Genomic DNA, 24,809 nt, shown 5'->3' with positions numbered 1-24,809 from the left:
TTTGTATTTTTAGTAGAGACGGGGTTTCACCATGTTGACCAGGATGGTCTCGATCTCTTGACCTCGTGATCCACCCGCCTCGGCCTCCCAAAGTGCTCGGATTACAGGCTTGAGCCACTGCGCCCGGCCAAAAATTGTTTTGTATATTAGAGTATCCAAATATTTCAAGCCATTAGTTTCAGATTACTTTGCTTTTTGGTGAAGTAATTTCCATGATTACCTTCTAAATACTGAATATATACACAGTCATGTTTTTAACTGGAACCCTGGGGAGCTTCACCAGCCAGCTCTGGCCTCCAGGATTTACCTGTCCTGTCATTCAGGGTGGGCAAGAGGAGAGCTCATCGTGTACCATGCCCTGCTAATGCATTCTAGTGCTGTGCGTGAATATTTATTTTTTGAAACTGAAAAGGTCTTTTAAAAAATTACTCAGCAAACCCTGTGTAAACTCTGAATGACAGAACTGTGCTGTGATTTTTGTCATCTTTGTCCGCCATCTTGCACTTGCCAGGTGGAGGTTTGGTCTCTTACTCCTTACTTAGTAAAGTATCCCTTAGTTCCCCGGAGATCAGCAGACACTAGGCTCACATGGATCCCAACTTTCAAAGCTCAGGTTGTCTAACCAGAATACTAATGGCATTACGTTGACTGAGAGTCATCACCTTGTGACAAATTAACTCTCACAGGGACTCTGTGAAGGAGGAGGATCAGAGGGGTGACAGTGTTGACTAGGGAGGATTTAGAATGTCTAGGAACTGTGGGGGCCAGCACTGTCTCATCTCAGCCCCCGAGGACTCTGTGGGTCTACGTCTTAACCCATGGGGCAGTGTTAGCTTGGCTCCCTGTTCTTAAAGTCACTAATGAAAGGCAGCCTCTGTTCTTACGAGCCCGCTGACCCTGGCTTGTATCCTCTGTGTGTGTACGGCCAGGCATACCAGCTCTCCCGGGGACGGGTGTGGGCCATGATCATCATGCTGTGTCTCATCGCGGCCGTCTTCTCTGCCTTCCTGGACAACGTCACCACCATGCTCCTCTTCACACCTGTGACCATAAGGTATGAGAGCACCTCTGCTTTGGGGTTGTGGCCAGGCTCTGGCAGGTGTGTGCTCTGGCTGCATGGCCTGGCTCCAGGCTCCATTCTCAGGTGCGTGAAAAGGTGGGCGGTCGTGCCCACAGTTCACTGCATTTCAGTCCAGCCCCTGTCTGCTGTGTATGACTTCACACACACTGCAAGCAGTGGGGCCGCAGAATCCGGTGGCAGAAATGCCTGCGAGAGGTAGAAGACACAGGCCTTGCTTTCCTGGAGATTGTGCTCTCATGGGGAGACACGTGGACAAGAATGGCTCACCCCAGACCACCAGGTGCCAAGAGTCCCTGTCCATGTTCTTCACCATCACTATGTACCATCTGGGCCAGCTCAGCAGGTCACACACATGCTCAGGGCTCACAGGGTCATGTAGCTGGGGGGAGGTGGAACAGCCACTGTGAGGTTCCTCATCAGAGGCATGAAGCGTGGGCCATGTGGATGGGCAGGTGTGGGGGATGCTGGGATGTGCCTTCTATACTTTCTTTAGAGCAGTGTTTCCCCACTCTGTGCATGCTGGGTCCCCTGGGGCGCTGTAGAGCGCCACTGCCTGGCCCACTCCCAGGCACTGGTCTGTGCTGGCCAAGCCGTAGGACTCCTGGATTCCAGCACAAATCTAGTGTGAGGCCGTGGTGGAGCTGCACAGCTGTAGAGTGTGGCCTGACAGATAAGTAGGGTGAATACGGTTACCATGAATAGACTGTGCACTTCTACCTTGCTGGAAGAGAATAACTGGAATGCTCTGAGGGTAAAGAACAGATAGCTATTTAAGGGGACGGGTATCCCAGTTACTTGCTTTGATTATATGAATGTATTACAGTATCACATGTACCCCCAGTATTATAGCAATAAAAAGTAAATAAAAAATACAAAGATGAATGAAACAAAGGGAAGGGATGAGAAGAGAGCTTAGGGCCTTGGTATCCAGGAAGGGGAAGGTGGGAAAGGGGCTGAGTCAGCAGGCCCAGTGTGAGCCATCCACACCACCCCCACACTGGCCCAGAGGACCTGACCACCAGCACCAGGTTGGCTGTGGAGGGCCTGCCCTGTCCTGCCTGCTGAGGTTGCTGCAGTTGTTCATTCCCCAACAGCACTGCCCTCCTCACACGGATGTGTGTGTGTGTGCGTGTGTGCGTGCGCGCGCGCGCGCCTCCCTTATACGAGCAAGTGCCTTAAAAATATCTGGGTTGCATGTGGGCCTTTCACGATGTGTACCGTGGGACTGCTTTCGTTTTCCTCCATTTGTGACAGGTTATGTGAAGTGCTCAACCTGGATCCAAGACAAGTCCTGATTGCAGAAGTGATCTTCACAAACATTGGAGGAGCTGCCACTGCCATTGGGGACCCACCAAATGTCATTATTGTTTCCAACCAAGAGCTGAGGAAGATGGTACGTACCAGCGTGCTAGGGTTGCTTCCAAAAACACACACCTCCACTTAACACTCATGGACCACCACTCCCCCACATGGACGCCTTTGTTAGAAATCAAGATCATCACACCAGCTCTTCATAGTGAGTGCTACTGGGCATCTCAAGAGTGGGATGTTAGGTGACTGGTCCTTCATTCCTGGAGTTAACTAGCTTGAATTGATTTCATTCTCATTCTGATCAGTTTTTAAAGAAATAACTGGATAACATGATATAGGCAGTCATAGTATGTTATATTAATTATATTAATAGGAACTGAGGTTTCTTCCAACTAACATTAAAAACAAGATGACCTGTTCCCTCTCACTGGAGATATGAGATTCTCTTCTTAACTGTGGTACATTAATTTATGATGAAGGACTTAAAATTTATTTTTTAAGGGTTGGAAATAAATGTCTTTAGAAATAAACTACCTGAAAGCCCCATATAAATATTAGTGTATAATTTCTTTGTATAGTGTAATAATGACAAAGTATTAAAGAGTGAAATGGTCTTTTACGTATCTTCAAGCGTGAAAATTAGAACTATATAATTAATTTTCATTCTCTACTCTTTGATCATTAGAATTTTCTCAATCTCCCTTCTGTCAGGTATCAGTAAAAATGCTTCCACGTTGGTATTATTTCTTGTAGATGATGTATTTATGTGTGTGTATGTGTCTGAATGGTGTCAGTGTGTTTGTATTTGAACTGTGTTTCATAAAAATGTTTAAACCTTTGAGAACCCCTGACTCCAGGGTGTTAATGGCCACTTCATGGGACCAGAATGCTCTAGAGGTTCTGGGTATGGCCCTGCATTCCCTAGTTGCCCTGGGAAACTGCTTGGCAACACTGCAGCAACCTTGCTGTGTGAGCTGAGGTGTGCAGCCATGATTGTGCCACCCTGGAGCATAGCAGGTGCTAACACAGCCTGAGGTTTAGCCTAAGGGCACCTGTTACCAGGAGGCAGCTCATGCTCATGGAAAAGAACTATTTTTGGGAAAAGCTGTATTATTAGTTTCATTCCATAAAAAAGTAATATATTTTTTTGTAGAAAACGGAAGTCTCATAGACACACGCACACACAATAAAAATTCGTAATTCCACAAACCAGAGGTAAATCCTTTTAATATTTTGTTGCAGATAGCATCCCAGAGTGTTTGTATATGGATATATTTGAATACAAAAGACAGCACAGCTTCTACTTCTGGCTAATACGGAGTCACAGGGCCTGGATTTACTCTCTTGCCTGAGATAGCCAAACAAATAAAACAAAAATAAACCCAAACCAGACAAAACTATGGTAACCAAGACACTGCACACCAGACACAAAAGGACAGTGATCCCTGCGAGATGGGACACAAATGCAGTGGGCTCTATGACTGCTCCAGCTCACTACTTGAGAGAGCTTCCAGAGTGCAGTGCAGGGAGGGACGATCCTGGCAGAGCCCCTGAGACTCCCTGAGTTGCGAGGGTGAAGCTGAAAGTCTGGGGAGACCAAGGCAGCGAGAGCCCAGAGAGGACAGAGCTGACCAGGGAGAGAGAACTGCAGAGATCCTCAGAGGTTCCCCTTGGAGTATTCAGCAGAGTGTTCGGATCAGTGCATTCGTACGAGGAGACTACCTGAGACCTGGGGAGAGCAATCCAGAAAGATGAGAGGAAAGAGTGCTTGACACACACTAGGACAGGAGCAATGATGTCTATTCTGCCAGGCAGGCTGAACCTCTTAATTTATGGATTGGATAGAGTACTGAGAAGGCTCTTGTCTTAGTCGTGAGAGGTAATTAACTCTCAAATGAACATGCTCTGGTTCCACCTAAGAAATCTTGAAACTAAGACCCCAAAGAACCAAACTGTTTCCGACATCCCAGAATAAACTGCATCCCAGAACAAACCTCAGGAATATTTAGAGTGATACAAAAGTATTCAACAACATAAAGGGTAAAATTTGCAATGTCTGGCAAGCAATCAGTGATTATCAGGAATATAAAAAAAGAAAGAAAAGATAACCTGTGACAGGGATGATACAAACCATTTGAAATGGACCTAGAACAGACACAGGTGCTAGAATTAGCAGACTAGGACATTAAAATTGTTATTACAACGGTGTTACAGATATTCATCAAATTAAGTAATAACATTAAAGATATTAAAAAAGCCCCACATCAAACATCTAGACATGAACATTACAATGTCTGAGACAGAAATACACTTGGGATTAATGGCATATTAGACATTATGTAAGGAATGATTAATGAACTTGAACTTGACATAGATGCAAAATGAAACAGTGTAAAAAGAGAATAACAAGGACTGGAAAGCATTAGTGAGCTATGGGAAGACGTCATATGCAATTCTCACCTCTGAAGGAGAGAGGGGATCCGAAAAAGACATCTTAAAAATGGTCCTAAATTCCAGATTTTATGAATGGTATAAACCTGCAGAATCAAGTTCAGTGAAGCCAGAGCACAAGAAGCATGAAGAATACTACACTAAGGCACATCATAATAAAATTATTTCAAAGCAATGATGAAGAGAAAATCTTTAAGTTTCCAAAGAGATATGTTACGGGCCAGGAAACAAAGATGAAGATGACAATATATTTCCCTTTAGAGATAATGCACATGTGAAGACAATAGAGCAATACCTTTACTGAAAGAAAACACCTGTTACTTCAGAGTACGACACCCAGTGAAAATTTCTTTTTCTTACTTACAAAACCCAGACATTTTCTCATATAGGAAAGCCAAAAAGAATTCATCAACAGCAGACCCACATGGTAAGACATGCTAAAGGAAGTCCTTAAGGCAGAAGGAAAATGACAGCAAATGGAAACATGGATCTTCACACAGACATGAAGAACACTAAAAAGAGTAACTATATAGGTAAATTCACATAAGTATTCAAACCACTTTGAAATAATTATTTAAAAAATAATAATGTAACATGTAAGTAGAATTGATGACAATAAAATAAAGCCTGGAAAGGGAGAAATTAAAGTATATTAATGTAAGATTTTTATTGTATATGTAAATTGGTATAACTTGAAGGTAATCCGTGACAACTTAAAAATGTACACGATAAACTCCAAAGCAACCACCAAAAGGAAAAAGAGTTACAGCTAATGGCAACAAAGAGTATAAGTGGAATCATAAATAGTATTTATTTAATGGAATGGAATGTAGAAAAAGGGTAAAAGGAAACAAACTATGATGAAACAGACATAAAACAAGTTGTATGAGTTATCTAACTATAATAATTACATAGCATAGAAATACTTTACCATTCAACTATAGATGCTCCTCAGCTGACTTTGGATTACATCCAGATAAACTTATTGTAAATTAAAAATGTCATGAGCCAAATGTGTTTAATATCCCTAACCTGCTGAACATCATAGCTTAGCCTAGCCCACCTTAGATGTGCTCCAAACGCTTACATTAGCATATAGTTGGGCAAATTCTAACACAAAGCCTATTTTATAATAAAGTGCTGGATGTGTCGTGTAACTTATTGAATATTGTACATTACATCAAAGTTGAGATGGTTTTGTGCTGTTGTGAAATTGAAAAATTGTAAATTGAACGAAACTAAGTCAGGGAACATCTGCATGTGCTGCTTACAAGACACATGTTTAGAATATAAAGACACACAAGGCCAGGCGTGGTGGGCCATGCCTGTAATCCCAGAACTTTGGGAGGCTGAGGCTGGTGGATCACCTGGGATCAGGAGTTTGAGACCAGCCTGGCCAACATAGTGAAACTCTCTCTCTACTAAAAATACAAAAAATTAGCCAGGCGTGGTGGTGGGTGCCTGGAATCCCAGCCACTCGGGAGGCTGAGGCAGGAGACTCACTTGAACCTGGGAGGTGGAGGTTGCAGTGAGAGAAAATCACGCCGTTGCACTCCAGCCTGGGTAACGAGTGAAACTCTGTCTCAAATATATGTATGTATATATGGACACAAATAGTTGAATGGCAAAAGACTCAAGAAAGTGGCTATATTAATATCTGACAAAGTAGACTGCAGAGCAAAGAATATTACTAGGACTAAAGAACATTTCATCATCATAAAGGGGTAAATTCATATAGAGGACATAAAAATTACATTTATGTGATTAATGACAGCTTCAAAATATGTGAAGCTTGATAGTAGTGCAAAGAGAAATATATCCTCAATTACAGTTGGAAAGTTCAGTACAATTCTCACAATAATTGAAAGAACAAGTAGAAAATCTGCAAGGATATAGAAAACTTCATTATTGTTAACTAACTTGACCTAATTGAGATTTATAGAAAACTCCACTCAACATCAGAATAATGTTTATTTTTTCCAAGTGCACATAAAACATTAACTGAAATAGATTCTAGGTCTTAAGACAAATCTCAATAAATTTAAAAAGATTCAAGTAATGTAAATATTTTCTCTGACCATAGTTGAATTAAACAAAGATATTTGGAAAATCTTCAAATATCTGGAAACTAGCACACATTTCAGTAATCCAAGGGTCAAAGAAGACTGATTGAAATTAGAAAGTATTTTTGTACTTATCAGCTTGGAATACCATAACAAAATACCATACGCTGGGCAGCTTAAATAACAGCAATTTATTTCTCACAGTCTAGAGGCTAGAAAGTTCAAGATCTAGTGGATTTCATTCTCTGGTGAGGGCTCTTTTCCAGGCTTGCAGATGGCTGCCATCTCTGTGTCCTCATGTGGCAGGGAGGCAGGGAGAAGAGGCAGACAGGAAGCTCTCTGGCATCTCTTCTTACACAGGCGTTAATCCTAGCATGAGGTCTCTACCCTTGTGACCTCCTCTATGCCCTATCACCTCCAAAAGACTCCATCTCCTGATACTACCCTATTGAGGGGATGGGGCAGGGCTTTGGTCAGGAGACTTTCAGGGAAACACAGTTCAGTCCAGAGCAATTTTGTATTGAATTATAATGAAAACAGAACATATCAAAATTTGTGTGATTCTTCTAAAGCAGAAGTCAGGAGACTTCTTAGAAGGCCATATAGTTAATTTTTTAAAAAAAATTTATTGTACCTTAGGTTCTGGGGTATGTGTGTAGATCATGCAGGATTGTTGCATAGGTACTCACATGGCAATGTGGTTTGCTGCCTCCATCACTCCGTCACCTACATCTGGCATTTCTCCCAATGTTATTCCTTCCCAATCTCCCCACCTCCCCTACCGCTGTCCCTCCCTTGGCCCCCTCAACAGACCCCAGTGTGTAATGCTCCCCTCCCTGTGCCCATGTGTTCTCATTGTTCAACACCTGCCTATGAGTGAAAATATGTGGTGTTTGATTTGCTGTTCTTGTGTCAGTTTGCTGAGAATGATGGTTTCCAGATTCATCCATGTCCCTACAAAGGACACGGAAGTGATCATTTTTAATGGCTGCCTCGTATTCCATGGTGTATATGTGCCACATTTTCCTTGTCCAGTCTATGGTTGATGGGCATTTGGGTTGGTTCCAGGTCTTTGCTATTGTAAACAATGCTGCTATGAACGTATGTGTGCATGTGCCTTTCTAATAGAATGATTTATAATCCTTTGGCTATATACCCAGTAATGGGATTGCTGGGTCAAATGGCATTTCTATTTCTGGGTCCTTGAGGAAGTGCCACACTGTCTTCCACAATGGTTGAACTAATTTACACTCCCACCAACAGTGTAAAAGTGTTCCTATTTCTCCACATCCTCTCCGGCATCTGCTGTCTACAACAGATTTTTAATGATTGCCATTCTAACAACTGGCATGAGCTGGTATCTCAATGTGCTTTTGATTTGCATTTCTCTAATAATCAGTGATGATGAGCATTTTTTCATATGTTTGTTGGCCTCATATATGTCTTTTGAAAAGTTTCTGTTCATATCCTTCACCCACTTTTGGATGGGTTTGTTTGTTTTTTCTTGTAAGTCTGTTTTAGTTATTTGTAGATTCTGGATATTAGCCCTTTGTCAGATGGGTGGATTGCAAAAATTTTTTCCCATTCTGTTGGTTGCTGGTTCACTCTAATGATTGTTTCTTTTGCTGTACAGAACCGCTGGAGTTTAATTAGATCCCATTTGTCTATTTTGGCTTTTGTTGCCAATGTTTTTGGTGGTTTAGTCATGAAGTCCTTGCCTATGCCTATGTCCTGAATGGTTTTGCCTAGGTTTTCTTCTAGGGTTTTTATGGTGTTAAGTCTTTAATCCACCTGGAGTTAATTTTAGTGTAAGGTGTCAGGAAGGGGTCCAGAAGATATTCTGCTTTCTGCACACTGCTATCCAGTTTTTTCAACACCATTTATTAAGCAGGGAATCCTTTCCCCATTGCTTTTGTCAGGTTTGTCAAAGATCAGATGGTTGTAGATGTGTGGCGTTGCCTCCAGGGCCTCTGTTCTGTTCCATTGGTCTATATCTCTGTTTTGGTACATATAGTTACTTTTGTAGGCATGTGGGTCATATGGTCTCCATTGCAATTACTCAGCTGCACCATTATATAGCATGAACGCAGTCATAGACAAAATATAAATGAACGGATACGGCTGTATTCCAGCCTCCAAGTGTGCTGGTCCCTACTCTAAAGCAGTATGTAGAAGGAAATTTATAACACTAAACACCTGTATTTGAAAATATGTGTCTCAAATCCATAACCTCAGTTTTATCCTATGGAACCAAAAAGAGAAGAGTAAATTAAAGTAAGCAGAAGAAAAAATATACACAGACCAGAAAAATAGGGAACATCAATGAAAGCAAAAGCTGGTTCTTTGACAAGATCAATAATATTGATAAACATCTGGCCAAGCTCATGAGGAAAATGAGAGGAGATACAAATTACTAATATCAAGAATAAGAGTTGTTATATTACAACAGAGCATACAGACATTAACATTATTATTAGAGAAGATCATGGAGAACTCTATATAAACTGACAACTTAGATACAACAATTTTTTGGAAAGACACATTCTCTAAAACTTCACTCAGGAAGATGTAGGTAACCTGATTAGCCCTATATCTATAAAAAGAGTCAAATATGTAGTTAAAAAACCTTCCCACAAAGAACAAAAACAACATAAACAAATAACTCAGGCTATTTGGTGAATTCTTTGGTGAATTCTACCAAATAGTTAAGGAAAAAATAATGTCGTAATACCAATTCTATACAAAGCTTTACAGTAAATGGAAAAGAAGGAGAGTACTTCCCAATTAATTCTATGCGGCTCTGATAATCTAAACTAGACAAAACCAGTATGAGAAAAGGCAACTAGAGATAAATATTTCTTGTGAACATAGATTTAATATTTTAAAAATCTGTAAATCGAATTTAACAATATATAAGTAGATAATACATCTTAACCATGTAGAATTTATCCAATGGAAGATTGTTATGATATCTGAAATATTAATCAATGTAATTTACTAACAAACTCAATGAGAAAACCATATGATCATCTCAATAGATGCAGAAAAACATTTGGCAAAATCCAGTATCTATTACTGATAAAATCTTCCAATAAACTAGGGAAGAAAGAGAAATTCATCAACCCAGTAAAGAACATCTGTGGATCTATAGCTAGCATCATACTTCATTGAGAATAACTGAATGACTTCCCTCTAAGATTATAATCCCTCTTAGATTATATATATAATGAAATATATATATATAATGAGATTTTATATATGGTGAGATCATATATGATGAGATTATGTATATATGTATATATTTATGAGATCATATATATGAGATTATATATGATGAGATTCTATGTGATGAGACCATATACGATCAGATTATATATCATGAGATTATGAGAACATATATATATTTATGAGATTATATATGGTAAGATTATATATGATGAGATCATATATGATCAGATTGTATACATGATGAGATTATATAGGATGAGATTATATATATGAGATACTTGATGAGATCATATATATGTTGAAATCATATATATGATGAGACCAGATATTTGATGAGATATATAGGATGAGATCATATATAGGATGAGATTATACATGATGAGATTATATATATGACAAGATCATATATAATGTGATTATATATGATGTGATTATATGTGAGATCATATACGATGAGACCATACATGATGAAATTATATATGATCAGATTATATATGAGATCATATGAGATTATATATGAGATCATATATGTGATTAGATCATATATATGATCAGATTATATATGAGATCATATATACCATGAGATTATATATGATCTCATCGTACATGAGATTATATGAGATCACATTTATAAAATGAGATTATATATGTATAATGAGATCATATATATTAGATTATATGTGATGAGATTATATATATAATGAGTAAGATGGGTAGGATTAAGAATAGTTGAGTATTGAGCTTAAACACTTTCTTAATTGGTGGCTGCATTTAGGCCAGCTATGGTAGTAAAATGTTTTACTCTCTATAAAAGGTTATTTAATAGGATCTAGAGAGCTGTCCCTCTTGAGACTAACAATTAAATTTATGGGAGGATTAAATAGTTCTGTAAGGAAATTTAAGGTTGAACTAAGATTCTGTCTTGGAAAACCAGCTATCACTCGGCTCTCGGTAGGTCTGTCACCACTACCCATAGATTTTCCCACTATTTTGCCACATAGACGGGTGTGCTCTTCGGCTATCCTTGGGTAGCTAGCTTGGTTTCGGGGGCTGTTGTTGAAGTTCTCTATACAAAGCTATTTCTAGTTAATTGCTTATGCAGAAGGTAGAAGGGCTTGTCTTTGCTTTTTTTATGCTTTATTAAGTTTTTATCTTTCCCTTACGGTACTATATTGGACCTAAATATAATTTCTATCGCCTGTACTTTTGTAATAGGTAAATGGTTTAATTATTGTAGTTAAATAATATAGTTATATGAGGTTGGGCTAGAGTTAGCTCAAAGTGATCAGCTGTTGATGAGATCTTCCGGGTGTAAGTCGGATGCTTTAGTTTAAGCTACACTTTGATTCGTCCGAGCGCACTTTCCAATACGTTTACCATGTTACGACTTACCCCCATCTATCAGTGTGTAGTGGCTTGTTGGCAAGGTACTTTTGTATGATGTTTGAGGAGGGTGACGGGTGGTGTGTGTGTGCTTCATGGCCTTATTCAGTCAAGCTCTCTATTCATGAGTTACTGCTAAATCCACCTTAGGTCTTTAGATTTCATAAAAGTTGTCATAGAATTTTCTAATTTAGAAAATGTAGCCCATTTCTTCCCACTTCATTGACTACACCTTGGCCTATGGTTTTTATGATAATACTGTGCTTACTTTACAATCTTTAAAGAGTTTGCTGAAGATGGTGGTATATACGCTGAGGGCAAGAGGTGGTAAGGCCTGTCGGGGTTTATCATTATATATAATGAGATTTTATATATATGTGATCTCATATATATATCATATGATATGTGATATATGATATATATATCATATATGAGATCACATATATATAAAATCTCATTATATATAATATATATATGAGATCACATATATCTAATTAGATTATATATGATATATGATATATGATCTCATTATATATATACAAAATAAGATATAATATATGAGTATAATATATAATCTCATAATCTCATATATAGAGAATATATATAATGTCATATATATGAATATGTTATATAATCTCATAATCTCACATGTAGAGAATATATATCTCATTTTATATATATAATGTCATATATATAAAATGGGATTAAATATGAGATTATGTGAGATATATATACAGTGAGATTATATATATATATATATATATATATATAATCTGTTGATGGGCATCATATATATAGTCTCACATTTTCTTACATATGTGTATGTATACTCCCACATACACCATAGAATACTCAGTTATAAAAAATAATGAAATAATGTCTTTTGCAGCACTTGGATGGAACTGGAGGCCCTTATTCTAAGTGAAGTAACTCAGAAATGGAAAACCAAATACCACATTTTATCACTTTTAAGTGGGAGCTAAGCTGTGAGTAAGCAAAGGCATGCACTGGTAACCAGAACATTGGACACTAGGAAGAGGGGAGGTTGGGAGGGGGTGACGGATGAAAAACTACATATTATGTACAATGTACACTACTCAGGTGACGGGTGCACTAAAATCCCAGACTTCATCAATATACAATTTATCCATGTAACCAAAAACCACTTGTACCCCTGAAGCTAATGAAAACAAAATCACGAAGAAAATGAATACTTAACGTAGTTCAGAGGAATAATAAATCGGCACTAGAGTTTGGAACAGTAAAGAAGTCACGTACGAACAGTCGTCCACATTTTCTGAGCATTACGCAGAAATGACAGAAGTTGTGAGGAAAGCTCTTTGCACCTACCATTGTTGCACCAGGCTGACCTCTCCCAGGTCTCTTGGGATGAGTCTCTGTTGGTGGTATTTGCAGCAACAGGTAGGTAGGAAGGATCTCCAGGATCCACCATGTGGACAACCACTTATTCCCCAACCGTAAGCCTCGCTGGGGTGAGCACGAGTCTGCCTGCCTGCAGCATCAGCGTGCACCTTTGGCTCCTAACAAGCTAATGGGATAACATTTTTCTTTGCTGATTACATTTGCTCCTTTATGCCTGTTCCACAGAGACTCACCGTGGTGAACAAAACTATTCAACTATCTAACATAATACCTGAAAAGTCTCTTGAGGGAGGCGTGCTCCTGCGCTTCGCAGTGGCATCTTCTCAGTAGACAGCTTTCCCTTCCTGCCCCACGTCGTGCACTTGGATGTTTTTAAACTTTTCCCACCATGCCATGCGCTGGGCTTGCTGGGACGTTCTTCCCGTTTTCCCACCATGCCGTGCGTGCTGGAGCGTTTCTCACATCCCATCATGCCTTGCGCGCTGGAGTGTGCTTTAGGCTTTCCCTGCCATACTGTTCATGGTCGGCGTTTCTTTACGTTTTCCCACCATGCCGTGCGTGCTGTGACGTCCTTCCTGTTTTCCCAGTATGCTGTGTGTGCCCGGACGTTTTCTCGCGGTTTCCCACCATGCGGTGCTTGCTGGGGCGTTCTTCAGGCTTTCCCTGTCATACTGTGAGTGCTGGGACCTCCCGCACACTTCCCCACCGCGCGGTGCACGCTGGGACCATCCGCACACTTTCCCACCGCGCTGTGCGCGCTGGGACCATCCGCACACTTTCCCACCGCGCTGTGCGCGCTGGGACCTCCCGCACATTTTCCCACGGTGCTGTGCGCGCTGGGACCTCCCGCACATTTTCCCACCGCGCGGTGCACGCTGGGACCATCCGCACACTTTCCCACCGCGCTGTGCATGATGCAGCGTTTTTCACGTGTTCCTGCCGTGCTGCATGTGCTGTGAAGTTGTTTGGTTTCTCCTCCACTATTGTTTTTCTCGCACTCCATTGGGTGCTAACTTAGCGTCACTTTGTAGTGGGCCGTGCTCTGCCTTTCTGGTCCCCTCTTAATTTCCTTTGCAGGTGTTTTTTGTTGTTGTGGTTTGTGTGCCTTCAGGGGTCTTTGTTTTTTACTCTTTTCAATGCCCAGGTCAGCACTGTCTAGCAGAGCTCATCCCTTCCGTGGCTTGCTTTGTTTTCAGCATGCTGGGATCCATGTCTCTGCCAAAGGCCCTTTCTTTAGCCCCATATGTGCCAGGACCCCTGTGCCCATGCTTGATGGATCCCTTATAAGCAGTGAGGCCCACACCCCCTCCTGCCTGTACACATTCCTGCAGTGCTGGGCCCTCTCCTCACTGGGCGTCTAGACAGAATTAATATCTTCAAATTACACCGTGCATATTTTACTAAAATATCCAATAGATTCAGCTAAACACTTCGTAAGACCTTTTTTTTCTTTTGAGTTTTCACATGAAAGAATTCAGGAAATCATTTTGGCTTCAGCCCCTGCCTTACAACCTAATGGACCAATTTGACTTGTCACAGAGCTAGCCTGAAAGCATCATCCCTAGAAAATGACACTGGTGGGCCAGAAGTCCCTCAGGTGCATCCCCTTACATATATGTAGCTTGTGAATCTGAGAATGTTCTAGTCTGATTGGGGGTTCCTCTTTTGGTTGTTTTATATGACTAATATTTGGCCATTTGATCCATCAAATGAGAACAGCAGGGAAAATTAAGAAGAAAATGACTGATTGGAGCCAATAAGAAAACAATACAAAGCAGAAGTAGCGCCTTGAAGCAGAAAGAGCGCATTTAGGTGCTGAGTTGATGTGTGTGTGCTGGTGGGTGGTTTTGTTACTGGGTACACGAAGGAGGAGAGTCTAGGAAATTACAGACGCACATAAAAGCAGCAGGGTGGCCCAGATACCTGCACCTAAGAAGCTTAGCGCAGACAACTGCATCTGCCTGTTTCCTGAAATGATCAGTTTGGATTTTTCCTTGTCATTGTTCTTACTTGATGAATCCACCCATCCCAAGTCCAATAGCAACCACATGCTTCACTCAGCGCTGTGTTGTTTTGCTGCAGATGCACACCCAGGACCTCCTTAGCTTTTTTTTTTCTTTCATCTACTCATCACGTCTTTCTCCAGTTGCCACAACATTTCAAATGGGGCAAAACTTTATAGTTATTATGTTCCAAAGGGACCAAGAATTACTCAGGATAGAGGTACTTCTGTCTTCTTTGGCTATTTTCTCTAAAAAATATTAGCAGTTGCATTTCATGACCCAGCTAGTGTGTAAATATATTAGTATTATATTTTAAATCATTTTCTCTGACCCAACAGTTCATTTTTTTTTGCTTCTGGTTTTAGAAGAAATTAAAACATTTTCATAACCCCCTGAAAGTGTTGTGGACCTTTTTAAGATATCTGGGATATGAATTCTATAGGTAAACACAAAATTCAATGTAATTGAAGAACTATCAGAAAAGTGGTGAATTCTTATATATGATCATCCAAAGCATCCCATGAGTCCTACCTCTGTGTGGTTTCCCTGCTATCTGTCCAGGAATTAGCTTATACAGCTCCATCTGTCATTTATAATGCTATTTTCGAGGACAACCATTGGATATACAGGTAACTGCAAGGGATAGTGTTTCAGATGATTGTATATTGGCAAGCTCTAAACTTTGACACAACTTCATTGATAATGGCCTCTAGTTGTGTTGTATCTTTAACAATGTTGAACGTGAATTCACATATTTTCTAAAAGTGAGAGGACAAATACGTAAACTTTGATAAGGAACAATTAATATAATTTAAATCACTCAAACCCAGTCCTTTGGAAGGTGATTTTCCAAACTCCCATTGTGGGATCCTCACTATTGTTCTGTGTGACTTGCCACCTCTCTACCCATGTAAGAGGTTTGCCAGGCTCCCAAGGCAAAGCTGGATGCCTGTGGTCCCTCCCACCCTGCCCCCTGTTGCTCCCCATGGTCGAGCACTGTCACTGTGCCTCTCACCCCCTCTGTGGCACCTGTGATCCATCGACACTATAGAAAAGACCTTGAGTTCTCACCAGATGGCCAGCTTCGTGGGGACAGCAGCCCCATCTGTCCTGCTGGGGCTCAGGAGGTGCCTGCACAGATTTGCTAAAGGTATAAAAGCACGTGGTCAGTGAAAGAACAGAACCAACCAGTGATGCTGCTGACTTAGTCCAGGACAGATCAACCTAGTGGAGATTTTGCCCAACTGTAAAGATATCCTCAGTGGCCTGCCATGCGCAGACCCCTAGCAGGCAAAGGAAGCATGTGGGGAAGGAGAGGGTTCCTGCCTGGGTCCCTGTGGCTGGTCCTCATGCTCTCAGCGGCCTCAGCCCTGGTGGGCCCCAGGTGCCCTGCAAAGGGCTGTGTTCTCCAGCCGTGAGGATGCTTCTTTTCAAATCGATGGCAGAGATTTAAATGAAACGTTTAAAAATTCAATTTACCTTTAAATGGGCAAATGTTATCATATAGTTTAGTATTTCGTCCCATTCAGTCTTTTTTCACTCTGTCTTGGGGAAGCCATCAGTCTAGTGGTGAAGGCGAGCCAAGGTTGAATTAGATGTGGTAGCGTGCTTTTATTTCTTCATGAGATGGCTTGTCATTTGTGTAATAATTGGTTTTTGGTGTTTGACGTGAAAGAAACAAACCTTAACAATTTTCAAAATCATGGCGAGGAGTCCATGGTCTTCCTTGGGCTTTGTGTTGGGCTCCAGGACCTCTTCCTAAGGTCCCGGAATTCCTGGTGAGCCCCTTCCCTCCTGGGTCCTGGCCATCCCTGGACCCTGACTCGGGATGCTGCTGCCTGTGCAGAGGAAAGGCCTGTCTGCTGTTTCATTTCCCCTTGTCTATTTCCAGGGCCTGGACTTTGCCGGATTCACTGCACACATGTTCATTGGGATTTGCCTTGTTCTCCTGGTCTCCTTTCCACTCCTCAGGCTCCTTTACTGGAACCGAAAGCTTTATAACAAGGAACCCAGTGAGATTGTTGGTGAGTACAAGTGCCTCCTCATGTAGGCTCAGATTTCATTACCATAATATTGTTCATTTACCAGGGAAGTTCTTATCAGGAAGTATCTGTTGACAGGTGCTGCATGCTCAGTATCGGTGACTCTCCACGCCTGCCTGCTAGTATACACTGTGTTTTCAGGGCTGCTATCACGAGCTGTGCCTCTTCGGTTTTCTGTGAAGTGTACTGTGGTAAAATGTGGGAAGTAATGGCCACCATGTACAACTTACGTGTCGTAACCTCCTAAAGCCACATGCGTCTGGCACAAATACGCTAACATATAGACTGTCGTGCTCTAATAGTGTATCATAGCTTGAGTGTTAAATGTGACTGCAAATGCAGCAACGTAACTCAGCACAAGAGGTGACATCGAGAGCACATGCTCGGCTGGGTGTGGTGGCTCATGCCTGTAATCTCAGCACTTTGGGAAGCTGAGGCGGGTGGATCACCTGAGGTCAGGAGTTCGAGTTCAGCCTGGCCAACATGAAACCTCGTCTCTACTAAAAATACGGAAATTAGCCGGGTGTGGTGGCTTATGCCTGTAGTCCCAGCTACTCAGGAGAATTGCTTGAACCCAGGAGGTGGAGGATGCAGTGAGCGGAGATTGCGCCACCACACTCCAGCCTGGGCGACAGAGTGAGACTCAGACTCAAAAAACAAACAGCAGATGCCCAGCACCAGCCAGCAGGACAGCACGAGGGCTTGGGGCCGTCTTCTCAATTGCATTTTCATCACTTAAACACTTCAGTAGATGTTTTACTGAGACTGTTACTGAGTAGAATATATTAGGAACAATGGATTATTTGAGAAACAGCCAGGCTTTCCTCAGTGGGGTCCAGAATGTGGATGCTGTTGTGTAGGCTCTCTGGGTAACAGGGGCTTCAGGTGAGGAGAGCTCAGCAGATGAAGTTGCTCTTCTTCTTTGGGGAATTTTAGGGCTCACGGATTGTATGTTGATCTCTCTCAGCCTTTGTGATTCCTCTGGCCTGTGTTTTACTGGACCTTAGTTTGTCTTTGTTCTGGGTAAGATACTCCGATTCTGTTTCCATACAGAAGGCTGGAGGCCGGAACGTGGTCCTGCCATACCCTAGTTCCTCCGATAGTGACAGTCTGAGATAGATCTGTGTCACGTCATTCAGAATTTGAGTAATTACTTAATGAGATTTTTAAAAATCTCATTGAGAAAACATTGTTTTGCATTCCTTCTCAGGATTCATCTGTTAAAACAAACTTGTTTTTGGGAAAATTTATTCACCTTACCTGAGGGCTGGGACACAGTTCAACCCTTAACAACTAGTGACATGTGTTTAAAATGTTTTATGATCAGCTAGTGTATGTAGAGTAAGATGTGAATTAATATATAGATTTCATTTTCTGATGAAAATGTGAGAACCAAGGGAGCACGAGGGAGACTGTGATCGTTGTGGGTGACCGTCCTGTCTCCTCGAGGTTGTGTGTCACAGCCGTGCCTTGGTGGAGAGCTCAGTGGTCATCCTGCCCATTATGCCCACCTCTCCCAACCTCCTGGCGATCAGAGTGACCCAGGATGATCGTTGCATATGCAGATTTCCAGCGTCACCCCCAGGAATTCTGTGTTGTAGTAAGCTGTCCTGGAGAGTTTAGGCTAATACTAGTATAGTTCCATTTCTCTCTTTCTGGCCTAGGCTGCTTCTCCTGAGATTCCTAGCTCTGAGCTCACTACTCTAGGTTTCTCTGGAAGCCATCACCTGCTGTGTGAGAGCACATCCCACACAGTGCTTTCTTTGCCTGTTTGAAACATGTATGTGGCCACTCTAATACCATCAGAAGCATGTTGAGAAGCTCAGAAAGATAGAGGCTGATAGAGATGTAAGTGACGAGACAGCAGATGATGTCTCCTCCTAAGAGGTGAGAGTGGCAAAGACAAAGAGTTGAAACTTACATGGTAGAATTGGAGCTCACACTGATGCTGGGGGTCATTTGGGAATTAGAGTTGTCTCTGAAGATCTTTAGTATCTTTAACTTGATTCTGCAGGCCATGGGGAACTAATGGATATTTGAAAGAAGGAATCTATCTATCTATCTATCTATGTATCATCTATTTATCTATATAATCTGTCATCTAATCTAGGAAATGGTAAATCCAGGAAGATGATAGCTAGATAAATATCAGTCATCTTTCTATCATCTAGGAAGGTGATAGATTTATTTGATTTTATTATCTAAATTAATAGCTGCCAGCAGCTAAATTTTTGTATTTTTAGTAGAGACGGGGTTCCACTGTATTGGCCAGGCTGGTCTTGAACTCCTGATCTCAGGTGATCTGCTCGCCTTGGCCTCCCAAAGTGCTAGGATTACAGGCGTAAGACAGACAGACAGACAGACAGACAGACAGATAGATAGAACAAGCGGTGTTTTATGATTATCCAGGGACAGGTTGGTAGGAAGTGACTGTGGTTAAAGCTTACTAAGGAACAATACAAATTAAGAAATGTGAGAGGGTGAGGCCTGGACCAGCAGATAATCAGGGACAGAAAGAAGCAGACAGGAGCTGTGCCAGCATGTCCCGGGCTTCTCTTGAGGCTCAGGCTGCCCTAGCATATGTTTCTTTATGGTGTATCTTATATCTCTTTCCAGTTTTGGAAGACCATCTTGTAATTTACCAATTAAAATTTATCCTTTAGCATCAAACACAGATCTGACACCTGTGGCATAATAATGTTAACATGGAAATATAAAAGAGAATGACATTGACGAGTATGATGTTTCAGTCTTGTGTGCCTAGAAGAACAATTGCATTGTGTAAAAACTAAGAAGGTGAGGGTAGGAGAGACACTTTATGGGAGAGAGAGAAAGTGTTTAGCTACGAGGTTGCAGCACAGTGTTCAGAGGGAAGTAGTGAGTAGGCGGCTGGGTCTGTGGTCTTGGACCTCAGCAGAGTAGACAGGGTGGGGAAATGACAGAGGAGTTGCAGAGGAAGTCTGGGAACTGATACGTGAACACGTTTTGGTAAACTGAGTTCTGGGTGAATGGAGTGAGCCTTCTCTTGGCCAAAATCCCTCCCAACTAAATTCCTTCCTAATTTGTATATTACATTCTACAACTAGGAATACAAAAGTGCGTTACCTGGGTATGAATGCATGGGTTGATCTGAGGAGAGCAGCACATCCTTTTTGGTTTGGTGGGTTAGAAGGCAGGTGGGTGCTGGGTGTGCGTGAAGGTGGCTGAGGCTGCCACCAGAGAGTGAGCACCTGCAGTGGGAACACGGGACTGGAAGGCCAGCTCTGCCAACATGGCCTTGGCCCCCAGGCTCTGCTTCTCCAAACACAAAGGTATGGAGAGACTTCCAGCCTGCACCCAGGGGCTGGCACTAGAGATCAGCCATGCAGATGTGGGCACTTTAAAGCTGACCAGCTGATTCAGAAAGTGGCCCTTCGCAAATATGCCTTTAGAGAATGGCTGGAAAGTCTCTGGTAATTCATGGAATGGCTTTTAGTTCTGTCTTTTACATAACAAGATTTAGAGCACTGGCTGAAATACTGGCTCTGTCTGAACTTACATTGGAGCCCTTCCACAGATGGTGTTACTGGGTTCAGTGTTTCAGAAAGTGAGTTCATATCACCTCCTCTTTCCCTTTCTTTTTATCTTACCATAGCCTCATAGGTGGTTTAATGAAGTGTGAGACTTTTCAAGAGGAAATTATAGATCTGTTTCTCCAAAGAGGCCTTTGAATTATACCCAAGTTCCTTTCATTTGAGTAAGCTACAAAGCATCCATATGTACTGAATGAAAACATATTATGTATCTTAGTTCTAAAGCGTTTTCATCTTGGTAGGGCTGAAGCTTTAGAGAAAGCCATGTGCTCGCTGAGATAGTTCTGGCGCTCCCAGACCCAGCCCGTTCTCTCTGAGTCTCCACAGGCTTCGTGTATAGGCTGCTCCCACTGCCTGACTCATCTTTGTTGTTGGGGTAGGTCTGCCACGCAGCGGGGGATCAGTACTTGCGTACTGAACAGAAGGGGCTTAAAAGGTTTTCCCTTTCTAATGAACCCACGATGTTCATGTGGCTTCCCTGGTCTTTGGGTGATCGCCATGTCTTGAATCTGCCCCGAGCTGCTCTTCAAGCAGCTGAGTCCTTGCTTGAAAGGCTGTGTCTTTTCATCCTATCTTTAATTCTTGTGATATGTAGTGTGGTTAAGGGGTGCTTCATGAAAATATTGTGCTTTCTTCTATTCTTTGTAATGTTTTTAATAGCAAAATAGAGGTTAAATATAGATTTTCATGAAATATTTTAGTGTCTTAAGAGGCAATGAAGTGACACATCATTTCTGTCTACTCTTCTCTATCAGAAGGTGTCTGAATTCAGTGATGGGTGAAAATTCCACTAATTCTATAGATTTCAGCGTTTCATTAGGTGTCTGCCTCTCTCTCGCTTGTGTCAGAGACAGCTGAGTGGGGCCTGGTTGGAGGGCGCCTCCCTGCCTTCTGCCGCTTACCAAATGCCCCACTGGAGAGCCCTGAGAACCTTCTCCTGAGAATTACACTTGTGTTTTCACCCTTCACTAGATCTCCTTCTGAAACCCCTCAAAGACTGGGCAATGTCTAGAGTTTGGCTGGCAGCAGATCCAAATATTTCCTGCAAGAAGGGGAAAAGGTGTTGGGTGCTAGCTTTGATATGTTTGTTCAAGAAAGGAATTTATTCTTCACTGAAAGGATTGAAATTGCATTACTTCACTTTTTTGATAATTTTTAAATGTCTGCTTTGTCGTCTGGCTCCGTGGCAATAGCTTGGTGCTGAGAAGCCATTGCTCCGGGTGACCGTGGGCCACCTGCATGTCTCGAGTGTGTGTGTCTCTGTTGGTCATCGGGTTGTGGGGAGCAGAGCAGGGTGCTGCTGATGCCTGAGGTTGTGGGAGACCCAAGCTTCCTTTCCTTTCTCTGCAGAACTAAAGCACGAGATTCATGTCTGGCGCCTGACTGCTCAGCGCATCAGCCCGGCCAGCCGCGAGGAGACTGCCGTGCGCCGCCTGCTGCTGGGGAAGGTGGTGACACTGGAGCACCTGCTCGCCCGGAGGCTGCGCACCTTCCACAGGTACTAGGTGCAGTCCTGCTCAGACTGTTCTTGGCGGGCATGCAGCAGAACGTTACAGGGCCCAACAAAATGGCAACACTAGCTGCGTGCGAATGCATGATTTTTAGGGGATGGACGCTGTGCTGAGCCTCTTATGGTGCATTTTATTTAACCCTCACTGAGCTCTACACAGGGTACACAGCCCAGTTTAAGGACAAAAAAAACCACACACAAAAGCAGAGTCTCAGAGAATTTGAACAGCGTGCCCAGGGTTGTGCAGCTTGGAAGCAGTGGCACTGGGCATGGCACTCACACTCTTCACCCCTGGGCTCTCCTGTCTCTGCATATCATGATTGTTGCACGACAAAACCCAAAACCATTCATGCAAAGACTAACCTGACAAAATGCTCTCCCAGTAGTTGATTTTCAGGCACCTGAAAGAATACAGAAGTCTCGCTCCATTTGTTTTCTGGCATTTGTTAATTGAAGCTGAGACTTCTAGCGTCACCACGAAGTTGCGATTTTTCTCCTTGCTGTGACATGGTGCCGAGTTCCAAACTGTCTTTGTTCTGGAAGCTCAGACCCAAGAAGCAGGAGCCTGGTGACCCTCCAAGGGATGCTGAAGCTGAAGCGTCCTCACAGCTGAGCTGAGATTGGGTGGAGATGTCTGTCTAGGCAGGGGGAAATGCGAACGAAATCTAGGCTGTACGTTGCGGTTCGCTGAGCCCCGAGGGGTCACCCTGCATGGGTGTCTCAAGGGCTGGTCCATTAGTGGGAGGATTCACAGGCAGTCGCGTGGAGTCCCACACAATCCGGGATAAAGTGCTGGCTCAACTGGCATTGGCTCCATCCCCCGCCCAGGACCCACCTTGCCCAGTTGTGCTGGAGCAGCAGGACCAGTGTCATCCGGCCACAGGAAGGCCCTGAGTTGCAGGCTGGGGAAAGAAGGACCAGCTTCGGCAGCAGCAGATCTTAAAGGAGACACTTCATAAGTTAAAGATGCAATAAATTGTCCTGGTGTTGGGTGTTAAAGACACACTCAGTGCATCTCAGGTTACAGGTGGGAGGAAACATGTGGGTTCCAAGACTCACTATGTTCCCGTCAGCTCATATGGTTTTAGTCACACATGGGGAAACTGAGGGCTGGGGAGGCGTGGCTTCCTGAGGCCACACAGTTGCTGAGAAGCAGATTACCATGAGGGTATCCTAAGGCAAGGTCTAACTCTGCAGGTCTTATTTTTATGTTTTCTTTTTTTTTTAAATCGTGGTTGAAATTATATATATATATATATATATATATATATATATATATATAGTTTTTTTAAATTTTACTTTAGGTTCTGGGGTACATGTGCAGGTCATGTAGGGCTGTTGCATAGGTGCATACATAACCAGGTGGTTTGCTGCCTCTATTCCCCCTTCATCTACATCTGGCATTTCTCCCCATGTTATCCCTCCTCCACCTTCCCCTCCCTGCTGTCCCTCCCCTAGTCCCCCCTCCCACTGCCCCCAGTGTGTGATGCGTCTCTCCCTGAGTCCACATGTTCTCATTGTTCAGCACCTGCCTATAAGTGAGAACATGCGGTGTTTGGTTTTCTGTTCTTTTGTCAGTTTGCTGAGAATGATGGTTTCCAGATTGATCCAAGTCCCTACAGAGGACATGAACTCATCGTTTTTTATGGCTGCATAGTATTCCATGGTGTATATGTACCACATTTTCTTTGTCCAGTCTATCATTGATGGGCATTTGGGTTGGTTCTAGGTCTTTGCTATTGTACACAAGGTTGCAGTGAATATACATGTGCATGTGTCTTCATAGTAGAACAGTTTATAGTCCTTTGGGTATATACCCAGTAATGGGATTGCTGGTCAAATGGAATTTCTATTTCTAGATCCTTGAGAAAGTGCCACACTGTCTTCCATAATGGTTGAACTAATTTACACTCCCACCAACAGTGTAACAATGTTCCTATTTCTTCACATCCTCTCCAGCATCTGTTGTCTCCAGATTTTTTAATGATTGACATTCTAACTGGTGTAAGATGATACCTCAATGTGGTTTTGATTTGCATTTCTCTAATGAGCAGTGATGATGAGCATTTTTTCATATGTTTGTTGGCCTCTTATATGTCTTCTATTGAAAAGTGTCTGTTCATATCCTTCGCCCACTTTTGAATGGGTTTGTTTGTTTTTTTCTTGTAAATCTGTTTTAGTTCTTTGCAGATTTCGGATATTAGCCCTTTGTCAGATGAGTAGATTGCAAATATTTTTGCTCATTCTGTTAGTTGTCGGATCACTCTAATGATTGTTTCTTTTGCTGTACAGAAGTTCCGGAGTTTAATTAGATCCCATTTGTCTATCTTGGCTTTTGTTGTCATTGCTTTTGGTGTTTTAGTCATGAAGTCCTTGCGTGTGCCTGTGTCCTGAATCGTTTTGCCTAGGATTTCTTCTAGGGTTTTTATGGTGTTAGGTTTTATGTTTAAATCTTTAATCCATCTGGAGTTAATTTTAGTGTAACGTGACAGGAAGGGGTCCAGTTTTTGCTTTCTGCACATTGCTAGCCAGTTTTCCCAGCACCATTTATTAAACATGGAGTCCTTTCCCCGTTGCTTGTTTTTGTCAGGTTTGTCCAAGATCAGATGGTTGTAGATGTGTGGTGTTGCTTCCAAGGCCTCTGTTCTGTTGGTCTGTGTCTCTGTTTTGGTACCAGTACCATGCTGTTTTGATTACTGTAGCCTTGTAGTATAGTTTGAAGTCTGGCATTGTGATGCCTCCAGCTTTTTTTTTTTTTCCCTTAGGATTGTCTTGGCTATGC

The 24,809-nt window shown here is 42.3% G+C and overlaps 1 protein-coding gene across 3 annotated transcripts in view; it reads left to right on the top strand.

Moving 5' to 3' along the window:
* Window positions 1-24,809, top strand: part of OCA2 (OCA2 melanosomal transmembrane protein) — a 218,243-nt gene that overhangs the window by 71,813 nt on the left and 121,621 nt on the right. For all 3 annotated transcript variants that reach the window (XM_037731346.1, XM_017508501.2, XM_037731347.1), the window contains 4 exons: window positions 930-1,054; window positions 2,336-2,474; window positions 16,795-16,927; window positions 21,868-22,015. In XM_037731346.1, coding sequence (XP_037587274.1) covers window positions 930-1,054; window positions 2,336-2,474; window positions 16,795-16,927; window positions 21,868-22,015 — 545 coding nt within the window. The remainder of the gene's footprint in view (window positions 1-929; window positions 1,055-2,335; window positions 2,475-16,794; window positions 16,928-21,867; window positions 22,016-24,809) is intronic.

Source organism: Cebus imitator, unplaced genomic scaffold (assembly GCF_001604975.1).
Source record: "Cebus imitator isolate Cc_AM_T3 unplaced genomic scaffold, Cebus_imitator-1.0 Scaffold392, whole genome shotgun sequence".
In the NCBI taxonomy this organism is placed as follows: Eukaryota; Metazoa; Chordata; class Mammalia; order Primates; family Cebidae; genus Cebus; species Cebus imitator.
The sequence above is the reverse complement of the archived record's forward strand: the minus strand, read 5'-3'. Positions and strand labels throughout refer to the sequence as shown.